At 37.8% G+C, this 12,343-nt stretch overlaps 1 protein-coding gene across 7 annotated transcripts in view; it reads left to right on the forward strand.

Moving 5' to 3' along the window:
* Window positions 1-12,343, forward strand: part of GRID1 (glutamate ionotropic receptor delta type subunit 1) — a 485,653-nt gene that overhangs the window by 377,643 nt on the left and 95,667 nt on the right. For all 7 annotated transcript variants that reach the window (XM_072339806.1, XM_072339809.1, XM_072339804.1 and 4 more), the window contains 2 exons: window positions 9,370-9,531; window positions 11,341-11,460. In XM_072339806.1, coding sequence (XP_072195907.1) covers window positions 9,370-9,531; window positions 11,341-11,460 — 282 coding nt within the window. The remainder of the gene's footprint in view (window positions 1-9,369; window positions 9,532-11,340; window positions 11,461-12,343) is intronic.

Raw genomic sequence — 12,343 nt, forward strand, 5'->3', positions numbered from 1 at the left:
AAAAAGTCATAACTGCAAAGACTGAAATCCTTCAAGAGAAGGTGTGTGGGAGAGAACCTTGAAAAGAGCCTCTGCCTGACTCAGGTTCTGTCACAGTGTGTTTGATGGCAAACTTTGGGAAATTCCAGCCACACAAACTGTATCTCCAAGCACTGGTCTGCTCTTCTGCACTGGCGAAAGTATGTGCCTTTTCTTTCTATAAAAAGACACTTTTGGTGTTTGATAGCAGTTTTGAGAACTGCTGTAAGGAGAGCAGGGGTCAGTCATTTCAGAGGATCAAAACTGTTCCCATTATGCTGAAAAAAACTGATGTAACCTGCACTAAAAATCACTTACTGGAGAACAGTCTTACCTTACAACAGGATTTCTGACTAAGCTTGCTTATGGATGATGTAACTCAGAGACTCGACTGAACGACTTCTCTGAGGAAGTTATTTGCTAAACCAGTAATTGGTTTGCTGGCATGAATAGCCTCACAGACTATTACAGAAGTTCACTGACAAAAGACCCTTTAGGTCTAAATACTCTTCCTACTAGTTCACAAATGTGGGTTTTGACAAGTAACTCATCTTCAGCATTCTGATTTCTCATCTTTCAGAAGTACTATGCTACCTTAAGAACAGTCATTAAGAGAATGGAAAAGTAATGTTATCCTTTGCCCATTAGTTCTTAGAAATGAGAAGGAGGTACAGAGGTGTATAGTTAGCCTTGTGGAATGCTCGACACGTGTGCAGTTATGTCTGAAGCATTCTGTATCTGCATTTTTTTTAGCCATTGTCTAAACATGTTATATAACATCTTGTTGGGAATAGAGCTAATATTCATTTCTCAGTATGATTGACACATTATTAATGGTTCTGTAATTCAGGTACTTTTAATCTTCTATTTCCCTTTTCTTGCTTAAAAAATAGTTTTGACCTTTTGCTGCACAGAAGTACATCACTAAATTACCCGTGTTGCCAAAGGGAGTGGTAGCTCCTAGCTCTGTGTCAGGCTGCATGAATCCACCCGAGGCAGTGACCGCCTGCCTGCCTGCCAGCACTGAGTCCTTGCGTTGCTTTGAAGTAGTTTGATTAACACCACAGTTTGAAAATCCCTGGCTCATTCTCCCTTGGGCAATTTCATATTAATAATTCTTTGTTGTCAAGGTTACTTACCAGTTATTGTTAGTTAATTATTTATTTAATGACTTTGAAGACGAATAAGCTAAATTCTGTCAGCCTCTAGCTGTAAGATTTTTAGTAGAGAATTTAGCATTTTTAACAAGCTAGTAAAGGAAGATTTACATCCAGGATTATTAACTTTGTTCTGGATAAATTAATGAACATCTTTTTGGAGCAGTTTTGTTCCCAGTGCCTGTTTTGTACCATATCCTGGTAAGTTGTTTTTCTGTAGGTGATCATCCCATGTTGGCATCCTGACAAGGCTTTTAAAGATCAGCCTGTTCTTCAAGCTCATCCAAAACCTCATGTGTTCTGAATGCTTTATGGAAATCCAGTCTTGCTCCATCAACCCTCTTGTCACAATTTTGCTCATGCCCTTATTTCTTGCAGGTGCTATCAACTGGCTTTCTTCTTCAGAAGTCTTCATAAGGTTTTCATCTTGGTCATTTTATTTGAATTCAGTGGTCTGTGTCAATCTTTGATTTATTCTTCATATCTGATTTCTTGCATCCCTCTTCTACTTTTTATAACTGGTGAAGACGCTTTAGCACTTGCTGTCTTCTGGTGGCAGTGACTACCCTGTAGTTTGGACCATCAGAACCATCATTACTCCATCAATGGGAGAAAGAATACTGAAGCACTTCAGGGTTTATAACAAATCCTGTTCATCTCAGATAAGCTCAGTCTGTATCTATATGGCTCTGGAATGATGTTTAGGAGGATTACCACTAGTGAAGTGTTTAGATTATTTCAGACTAGTTTTACAGATCTTTTATGGTCACTTTTATTTCCTCAGGGTTATTCACGATATATTCAGTTATAAAAATCAGAATGTTTTTCTTGTTATGTTTTTGAAGAAATATTTCTCTTCAGAAATGTGGTTTTCATTCCAGTTACCTTCATCCCTTATTTACTTTTTGCAGTTCATAAGTTCAATGAATGTGAAAGTTTGTCTTTAGTAAAATATATTAGTTGGCGCAGGGTATCTAAATTATTTAATGCAGATCGAATATATGTAGTAAGATTTGAAAATCAAAAAGAAGAGAACTCCTGCAAACTGTGTCACAAAAATAACAAGGCTATTCCTAAAAGGATCTGATATCTTGCCTCTCCACTGAAGAACTATTCCTGGCATGGTTTGACATACTTGAAGAGAAGATGTTGAGAAGCGTAGGAGGGCATTCCTTGAAACATCTACTCTTCTCTCCATGTCATTCTCCACAGACTTGACCGTGAGATATCTTTGGAGGCATCTCTTAGCAGTTGCTCCTTCAGAGCTGCATTTTTATTGAAGAACTGTCGTCTTTTCCAGAATTACTGCAATTTAACTACTGTACATGAAGCTATATTTTCTACAAGTATTAACGTAATTCTCCTATCCTGCAGTTTTACCTAGCTAAACAGCTTGACACGCATTTGACTCATCTGTCGAGTACCACCGAAAGCAGCAAATATTGATTGAGCCCCATTAAAACATATACTTTCTGTCATAAAGAATTGATGAGAAATGTTTTTATTTTCCTGTTGTTATGAAACCTTTAATAGCACGTCTCTTTAGCAAAACTTAGTTTTGGACTTTTGGCTGGATAATCAGTCGTAGCTGGGGTATTTTTTCAGAGAACAGAATGAACGAAAAGTAGTCTTGAACAGACTTCACTGCCTACTGCAGGCGTAATCTCTCCCTCAAGCTCCGTAGCATGTCTAAAAAGGTGCATTAGAAGAAGGGGAAAAAAAGGTGCCCTCTGACCAAGTGCAATTGTGTGAGAAGTCTGCATTTTGGAAGCCAAATAAATTGCGAAGTGATTTTTTCCTCTGCTTAGACTAGCTCTTTTGACCTCTGGAGTTCTCTATTTGCATAATTAAATATTTCATTGAGTTGTTGTTCAGTGCTTTACCAGAGAGTGGATGACAATGGCAGGAAGCAAGGCTTACTGCCTCATCTTTTCTTTTCTTTTTTTTGCCTCTAAAGCATGACATGCAGCCATATTTATTTATATATGATAGAAGGTAAAATTATTATCTTATACGCCCTTTTGCAATTTAGTGTTACTGTCTGCCCTCCTGCATGTCTTACATTGTGCTCAGTTTCCTTTATCAAATATCTTTCGCTAAGCTTTCCTTAGACTGTGAGCGTTGGCTGTGGCAGATTCTTGAGATGAATAGTGAGCAATGCCAGTGCCTTTAGCTGACAAGTTTTGAGCTGTGCAGTGTAATCCAGGCCCTGTTTTATTGTCAACACGTTGTTAGAAAACATATTGAGTAGGAAAACACACATAATTATAATAAATGCTTGCAGAAAACTAGCTGAAGGACACAAAGCATGCAGAGAACAGAAGCTGTAGTTAAGGAGAGTAGTGATGTGTAAATCAGTAAAAAGAAAAACATAATAAAGGAGATAAAAACTGTTCATGAGTTTAAAGAAGAAGAAAACAATTCTGATGGTGCAGATTTCCAAATAAATCTTTGCAAGTCCCATTTTCCAGACACTTAAAATTAGACTGGACGAAGCACTAAATAATGTACTAGTTGAACTCGTTGGCATTAGAGAGCTCGCCTAAATAAACTGGTCTAGTTTTCTGTTATGATTTTCTGAAGATTTTATTCAGGCTTTCATTTGCCTTCGTGATAATAAATAGCCCTTTGGAAGTTTGAAGCTGACATTTGAGCCTTTAATGAAAGTTTGTTTTCTGACTCTGATTTTCTCATGAATGCCAGACTGCTGGCTGTGATTTTGTTCTCCATGAGCAGCAAAGCATACATTTAAAACATAGGCACTCACACGAAGTCTCACAATGAGCTCTGCAAACTAATTTGAGATAATTAAATGGGTCAAATTGCTAGTCTCTCCCTCCTAACGATATCCTTGTAACCTTGCTGTTAGAGCATAAGTAAACCATTGATCTTCACTACTCCTGGCAAGATGCATCCTGTCATTAGAGACATAAGTGCCTAGCTGTGTTTGTCAGTTCGTGAACTTTGAAAGATTAAACACAGTTTTAGTCCACACCAGTGTGCATGTACATGAACACGGTGATACCGCTCCCCATGCAGCAAGCATTTCTTGCTGCTGGCCCTGTGCTTGGTCTGAGCTTGGCTTCCACCTGCTTCATCCTTGGAACTGTGGCCACTCACAGGACGATTTTGGCAGCAGCAGGGTACAGATGCAGATTTCAGGAATACGTTTTTGAAGCAGTTGTTTCTGAGCATCTTCTTCCCAGCTGATCTTCTCAGTAATCTTGTCTGCCTGGACTTCTGGCACTGCTGGCAGATCAGAACTTGGGCTCCGTCTCTGTGGCTTGCTGTCCTTCCCAGAAATGCACTTGTCTATGACTAGTGCTTCTGAAGGAGCTAAAGGCCATTTTCATATAGGTTTATTTTTTTACTTTAAAAGTAAATTCACTCTGGAAATTCTTGTGGAATTCATATCTTGAAAATCACGTTTAGTAATGTAAATATGGAAAGCTTTCCATTCTCCTGTTGAAAATTTGCTTTGCTCAACCCGCGCATGGCAGCATTTTTCTTCATTGTGAAACAAAGGCTCCTAACAGGATCACAAAGGTTCTGGAAATAGTTTTCAGAATATGTAGCAGAATAAATCTGAAGTTACTCACGTACAGTGCAAACTCTTTAATATATTGGTGAAGCAGCCACCATCATTTTTACAGCAGATAGGTCAGAAAGCATTTATTCAGCTCTTACAGCTCTCAGCAAGTGAAAGAGGAGCTGAGAATTACAGCTTCTTCCTCCAAGTAGGATGGAAATTAAACACTTGGTTCTTATCTAAGAAGCTTTGTTATGTGAAGGGGCATCTCTGCAGGCAGATACATGTCCTTCCCTACTCCTTCTTTAAATCTTTAAGGGAAATAAGTAATGTTACTGAGCTTGGAAAACCCAAAGGGAATCAAGTCTGTTGCCTTATTGTTTCTTCTCTCTTACTTTGCTACCAATTCTGAATAGCTACTTGAAGACTAATTTTCAGATTTACTGTTCTCCCATGTCTCAAACAGCACTGGTGGAAGCAAGGTATAGTTGATCCCTTGGGTGTCTCACGAGTTCCCTTTCATGAGTCATTTTTGTATGCAGAATTTGATAGCTTGCTGAAAATTGAAATATGTGTGCACTTGCACTAGCAAGTATTTACAGGCTTTGTCCAGCTAATCCTTTTGAATTTTGTGGTATTGCTGTTCTGGAGGTTACAACAAACATACACAATTGCAAACACCACCCAGTATAGATGCTGAGATTTTGTAGAAGATGGTTTTCTTCTGAAATAGTTGTCTTTTAATCTGGAGGAGGCCAAGAGAGGTAACCTTGTTGCCCTGTACACCTCCCTCAGGCTGGGCATTAGGAAATGTTTCTTTACTTTGAGGGTGATCAAACACTGGAACAGGCAGCCTACAGAGGTAGTTGATGCCCCAAGCCTGTACATGTTCAAGAGATGTTTGGACAATGCCCTCATTAACTTAACTTTTGGTTTGCCCTGGAGTGGTCAAGCAGTTGGACTCCATGATATTTGAAGGTCCCTTCCAAATGGACTGTTTTATTTCAGTCTAATTGGAAATACAGTGACTTATAGAGGCCTTGAAAGATGCAGGTTATTAGTAGCATGTTGTGAGCAAGGTTATAATGACTATCTAACTTTGATAAGCACTGAAGGCCTGTAGAAGTGTTAACATATTAAACAGAATATCATAGAAAATAAAGGGAAATTAATGCCATTCTGGATTTAATGTGATCTCAGGCCACAATTTGTGTCTTGCTTCCAGTATCTTTTTTTTCCACCCAGAAATACCCAGTAATGACTTAAAGCAGAAAGTGAATGCAACTTAGAGAAGAAGAGCATATTTGATTGGTTTTAGTATTCTTATTTTTCTTCCTGAGGGAGGATTTAGGAGAAAAAGAGATAAAAATATACTTCCCAGTAAAGTCATAATTTACCTTATCTTTTCTTTCCGGAAACACTGTTAATTCCCGATCTAGAACAAACAGAAACTGTTTTGTTTTGTTTTTCTTTTACCTCTGATTTTAGTAGACTGGGAATTGCTAGGAAATAAAGAACACCAGCAAAAAACTTCACACATGTAGGTTTCAAGGAAGCAACTGTTCAGCTGTGTTAATACTAAACTACTCAGGCATCAGACTAGAACTAGAACTATAGCTGCGTTTTCTAGCATAAAAGCAAAGACACTTGTTCTATATTACTGTGAATGTACAGGAGCTGGGTTTTCCTCTGTAACTGTGATGGATCAAAATGAACTTACTTTCAAAGTTACTGAAATAATATTGGCAGTTCACTGCTGTTGGAGCTGGATGCTCAGAGTATGAGTCTATAATTATTTTGCTAATTAAACAGTGCTTTACACTCATTTATTATTATTTTTTTCCCCCAAAATTTGCAATGGAAGAAGATAAGAGTGGCAAAATAGCAGTGGATCAGTGTGTACAGCAGGATGTATGGATTAGACTTTCCATGTCAGAAAAGTAACTTGCTCTGTCTCCTGAAATGACTATGTCTGCCTCGCTGCACATCTCCAGATGTGTGACAGAAGGAAGTAAACAGTGTGAATCTTCTCTTCTGCAGACCCTTCTGCCACTCAATTTATATCCCTTTTTCTTCCAGAGAAAAGGAATGGAACAATTGTGGTACAAAATCCATTATGGAACTGGCTAAAATATATTTTGTTTAGGCTTGTCAACAAGTGACTGTTGGTTGTCATGGGGTTTTGAGTTTGTTTGTTTGGGTTTTTTTTTTGTACATCATGTAGTCTGTGAGTTGTATATAAGGATATATAGGCTAAGACAGTCAGTGAAACTACTCTCAAGCTTTCTGTGTATTAGATATGGAGACCTATGTCATAAGAAGGGAAGGAAAGCACTGCACCAAGTCACATTGTGTTACCCTAGAGCTTTCTACTTGCAAACCAAGCAAACTGGATTTGGGAATGAGGCTGCATTTCTCCAGATCTAAAAAAATGCCAAACTAAGAAACAAAAAGCGTTTCTGCTCTGTGGCTGCTCCACGGCAACACAACGATGAGCTGTCAGTTAAAAATGTAAAAATGTAGGTGTAAATCTGTTGTCAGAAAACCTCACTTCATGGTTGCTGATCCCTCTTTTATTCTCCTTTTTTCCTGCCTATGTGACATCCCTGGGTGCACCCCCTGAGATGGCCATCTTCCCCAGATAAGCCCACACAAAAGACTGCTTCCCAGCCATTTAGTTGCGGCTTATCTCTTTCTCCTTGCCCCTGGCCTCATTCATCTGTGTCCCTCAGACACAGGATTTCTCAACCCTTGGCCAGGACTTGCTTGGACTTGTTCATCTTCAGCAAGCTTTGACTCAGTGGTATAAAAGAATAATCTCTCTGACACTGTGCTGCATAGCAGTCTTTAATTTTATTGATTGATCAATTGATTGATTGAGACTAGAAGAGGAAAAGTGTATTGTTGAATAACAAGGATTTGCTTGGTTGCTTTAATTGAAAGATGTTTGGAAAATATCTACAGGAGAATGCAAATGTAATTGGGCAGAAGAGACTTTACAAAAACAGAACTTAGTTGCTGGAAATCTTATTAACTCTTTTAAGTACATACTTTTTTTAAAAAGAGCAATTGTGGAAAGTAGCTGCTTTGGAAACTCTCCTAAAAGGAAAACAGTAAGAAGATGAAGTGAATTCTGGGGGGAAAAGAAGAGAAAGTGGATTATACTAAAAATAGCAACACCAAATGGGAGACGAGCTCAGTGATAGTATTTATTAAGGCTTGCATTAAGATCCTTGCTCATGTTTAGTCACTTAAACATGGGAGTATCCTTAATATTTAGTGATTATTTTCTTCCTATTTTAACTGCTTCAAGAGTAATTTTTGTTGGCTTGTGTTATTGCTTATTTGTTTACTAATTTACAAATCTGTTTACATATATATATTTGCGTATTTTGATCAGATTAACTTACACCAGAAAACTTTTCAAAATGACTGGGTTTTCAATTTACTTTCAACTCCAGATAATGGGATATGGAACTTTTTATTTCTTAACCTTAAGATCTTAAGATATTGGAAGTTTAGTTGTAGACAGTGATGCAACAGCACTGTATGTCTAAGCTTTACAGATGAGTGATGTTTCATAGGAATTATGTCGTTGCATTGCATTTCACATGTTGCCTTTTACTGATCCCTAGGTAACATCTTCTGTGGTGAATTACAGAAATCCAAAGGATAAATAGTTCACCATGGCTAAAGCTTTCAGATCAGTGAATATCCTTTTAGTCTAATAAATAATTAAGTTATGGATCTGGCACCTCATGCTAACTGATTGCTTGAGTTTAGTAAAGAGTAAATCAAGACCCCTGAATCTGTACATAGGTTTGAAGGGGAATTAAGATGAATGAAGAGAGTATCTAATTATTTCTTTCAAATTACTTGTAGAGCTGCCACTGCTAAAGTTTTACCACTAGTTTTACCTCTTACGGTAGATACTGCCGCATGTCACCATTGCTTTTGTATCAGTGGCTATGTCTTGGTTTGGAAAAAGCAATTTTGGTAAAGCAAGATTTAAATGCTCTTAGTGTGTAGTTCTTATTAGAGCCTTTGTTGTCAATTATTGCTATAATCTCTCATAAGGAGGATAAGAAGGCTGACAACAATATCTCCCAAGAAAGTAGAACAATGACCAGTCTCATTTTTATTTGGTGGATAGAGATGATGAGACTAAAATAATACTGGCATTTCTTCTCCATGTGTGCTAAGTAGATGCATTAGTATTGCATTCTGCAGTGCTAGGAATTACCAAGATTGTTCAAATGAACAAGGCTAAGAGCTTAATTCTGTTCCATCTTTTTCTTCTTGCTGAAATGACTGACAGGGTAGCAATCCTTGACTCTTACTGATAGATAGCTGTGCTCTTTCTGTAGCTTGAATTTATATTTGGGTGGCAGTCTTTTACATCTTTACTGCACTGCACTGCAGTACTGTAGGTAAAGTGCAGGTAAGGCAATGCACCAGAATCCCTCGGGCAGAAAAACCCAGTTGCTAAGCTGGAGGGAAGAGGGTGTGCGCAGACACCTGAATTAGCTGTTGAACATCTCACACATGCCTAGCTTTTGGTTTTTACAGATGTCTTCTTTTTTTGTTCTTGTTTTCTTGTTTTTACGGTTTCTTTGGAAAGATGCATAAGTAAACAAAGAGGCTCATTCTTATTATTGTTTGCAGGTTTCCAACCTGTACCTGTATGACAGTGTGCTCATGCTAGCAAATGCTTTCCACAGAAAACTGGAGGACAGGAAATGGCACAGCATGGCAAGTCTGAATTGCATGAGGAAATCCACCAAACCTTGGAATGGAGGACGATCCATGCTTGAGACTATTAAGAAGGTGAGAGTAGGCAAGCCACAATTGTCTGAGAGATTGATTTGTTTCAGTTCTTGAGATTAGCTTTTAAAGAGGCTTTTGATCTCTGTTTAACTTTCATTAGAAACAAGTGATTTACAACTACAATAAGTGTTCTACCATTACTAAAGCAAATGACTTATTGCAAACAAATTACCCACATTGCAGTATTAGTCCAGTGATATGTGTTCTATTATCTGTGGCTATCATAGCTACCTCTTCTGGCGGTCATGTGATTAGAAGTAGTCAGATAGGTAGATATGTTCACTTGTTGTAATCCTTTCGTCAAGAAAGCATAAGGAGCTTGAGGGGCCAATCAACAACAAGGTGTAAGTTTTAGATTCCATTTACTGCTGCTCAGCTAGCTTCCTAAGTTAGTTGAGCATTGTTAAATGTCTCTTTCTGTGGTGTAGCCCAGAGCAAATGCAGTGTGATTTAGCCAAGTTGTTTAAACTGTCTTGCAGTATGTTGAATTAATCAAATATGAACAGTACTGTGTCTCTACAGATGCATGGTAACCTCTTATGCAAAAGTTGTTTGTTCACAAATACTAGTTGAAAAAGTACTCATACTTTAACAACTTTAGCATGTATTTGTAAAAGCAACCTGTTTATTTAAATCATTGGTTGCTCTGAAAGTAATGCCTCCTACTCCTTTCCATAGAAATTACAACAGATACAAAGCACAATAACACTATTTGGTAGAACAACTTCTCAGCTACACAATGATCTTTCTTAACATAGTCATCATCATTAGTTATGCCTTTTTTGCCAGTGATGAGTAAGAGCCTGCATACAATGCTTGAGGAAATCTGCACCAGTGGAGGTGACCTGCTGTTGCCACTGCTAAAATGTACCACCCACTACCTCTCTCTGTTCACATCCACTGTTTGGCCTCTGTAAAATTCAGCACGTGTCAATGAATGTCAGTGGGTGCCATTTTTTCCACATGGAAGAGTTCATTTCCACCTCTTTGCTTCATACAGCCTTCCATGTCAGATGCTGTTCTTTCAGACTGCCCCCTCTGCTGCTGTCTGTCACACGGAAACAAAATGTAATGGAAGATTGGTGGGAAGGTTCAGCCTCTATTACCATTCCACCAACAAGCACCTCTGACATCATAGTCCAACACAGTAAAATAAATAGACAGCGTTATTTTCAAAGTAGCCCATGTACATTGATGAATTGCTTTTGCTCTAGTACTGTGCAATGATCTTACGATCTTAATGAACACGATCTTTTGTTACTAAATTAACTCAAAATTTAGGTTCATCTCAAGTTCCTTTGCTGCAAACACAAAACAAATGTACTGATACTTTTACAGAGAGGTTTTAAAAGTTCTTCAAATTTCATCTTTTCTTCACGCCTCTCCTGTAAGCACAGCAAGTATTGCTTTTTCTTCTGGTCTTGGACTTTCTGGCTTTGAATTGAACTCCAGAACTCAACTGACTGCTTGCAGTTACACTGACAGAACCATTGTCACATGTTCCACAGTCCTGTTATCTGGGGTCTGTTTGTGTGAAGATAAAGGCCTGAATGACTTCGTAACACAATTTACGGTGGATATATTAGTGTTAGAGCCCTTTCCACAAAAGACTTTGTGGTTTGTTTTTTTGTGTGTGTGTGGCAGTATTTGAGCTTTTGAAGAATGTGTGGTTGCTACATTTGCATTCACTGTAAACGTTTACATTCACTGTAAACGTTTTCAGAGTGGATTTATGTATCTTTAAAAAAGGTGAGTGTTTATAAAGGCAAATTTGTTCCATCGTAAAACTTTTGAACATTGTTTCCTTAGGGCCACATAACTGGGCTTACCGGCGTTATGGAGTTCAGAGAAGATGGCGCCAACCCCTACGTTCAATTTGAAATACTGGGCACTAGCTACAGTGAAACATTTGGCAAAGACGTCCGGAGGGTAAAGATAAGCTTTTCTCTTTTTTCTTTTTTAACCCTCTAAATAATGCAAATTTTATCTTACAGGATAAAATGTTATTTTCTGAGAATGAGTTACCACTACACCACAGAAAAAAATTACTATAAAAGAAATATTTTCAAGTTTCTCACATGCTTAAGCATTGAAAGTTAATTTAGTTCTAGTAGGGAAAAGTCCTCTGCAAGTTGTTTCCATATATACAGTAGTGATACAGTACTATAACAGTGCTATGAACATTATAGTTAAGACTGCACAATTCGACTCAAATATTTTATGTTTAATTAATTTACCATTGATACAACTGACAGTGGTTTTAGTAAGGAAGCTAACTGTAATTCTATATTTTCCAAACATAGCAAGGTGTAAGACATACTTACACCTTACCTAAGAATTTGAAACAAATAAAGTAGGAACCGCTAGAGAAGATAATTTGAGAAACAGTTGATGTTGTATTGTACAAAGTAAAGGATAAGCTGTCGGTGGTAGCTAGTAGAACAAGGACCGACTAGGATATGATGTCAGAATGGTTCCGTATGGTCACTAACTTAAAATGTCATGGGATGAGAAGGCTACCAAGAACTTCTTTATGCAGAGGGAATGCTTCAAAAATATCAAACTCTGAATTAAACTGTAAGGTTTGGATTGGAACACGAACTATCCCTACACTGATCATCTGGTTTAAATACTAACAGTATATAGTCAGTGGTTCCTGTGTTAAGCAGAGTTGAAAAGGGCAAATTCCATACAGAATTAACGATTATGATTTTTTTCTTCATTTGGACATTGATTTATGTGTTTTATTTTAATTCACCTGAATTATACCAGCCTAAATGGAAAAAGAAGTAAAGAACTTGTATTTACATTA

The sequence above is a fragment of the Excalfactoria chinensis genome, chromosome 6, assembly GCF_039878825.1.
Source record: "Excalfactoria chinensis isolate bCotChi1 chromosome 6, bCotChi1.hap2, whole genome shotgun sequence".
NCBI lineage: Eukaryota > Metazoa > Chordata > Aves > Galliformes > Phasianidae > Excalfactoria > Excalfactoria chinensis.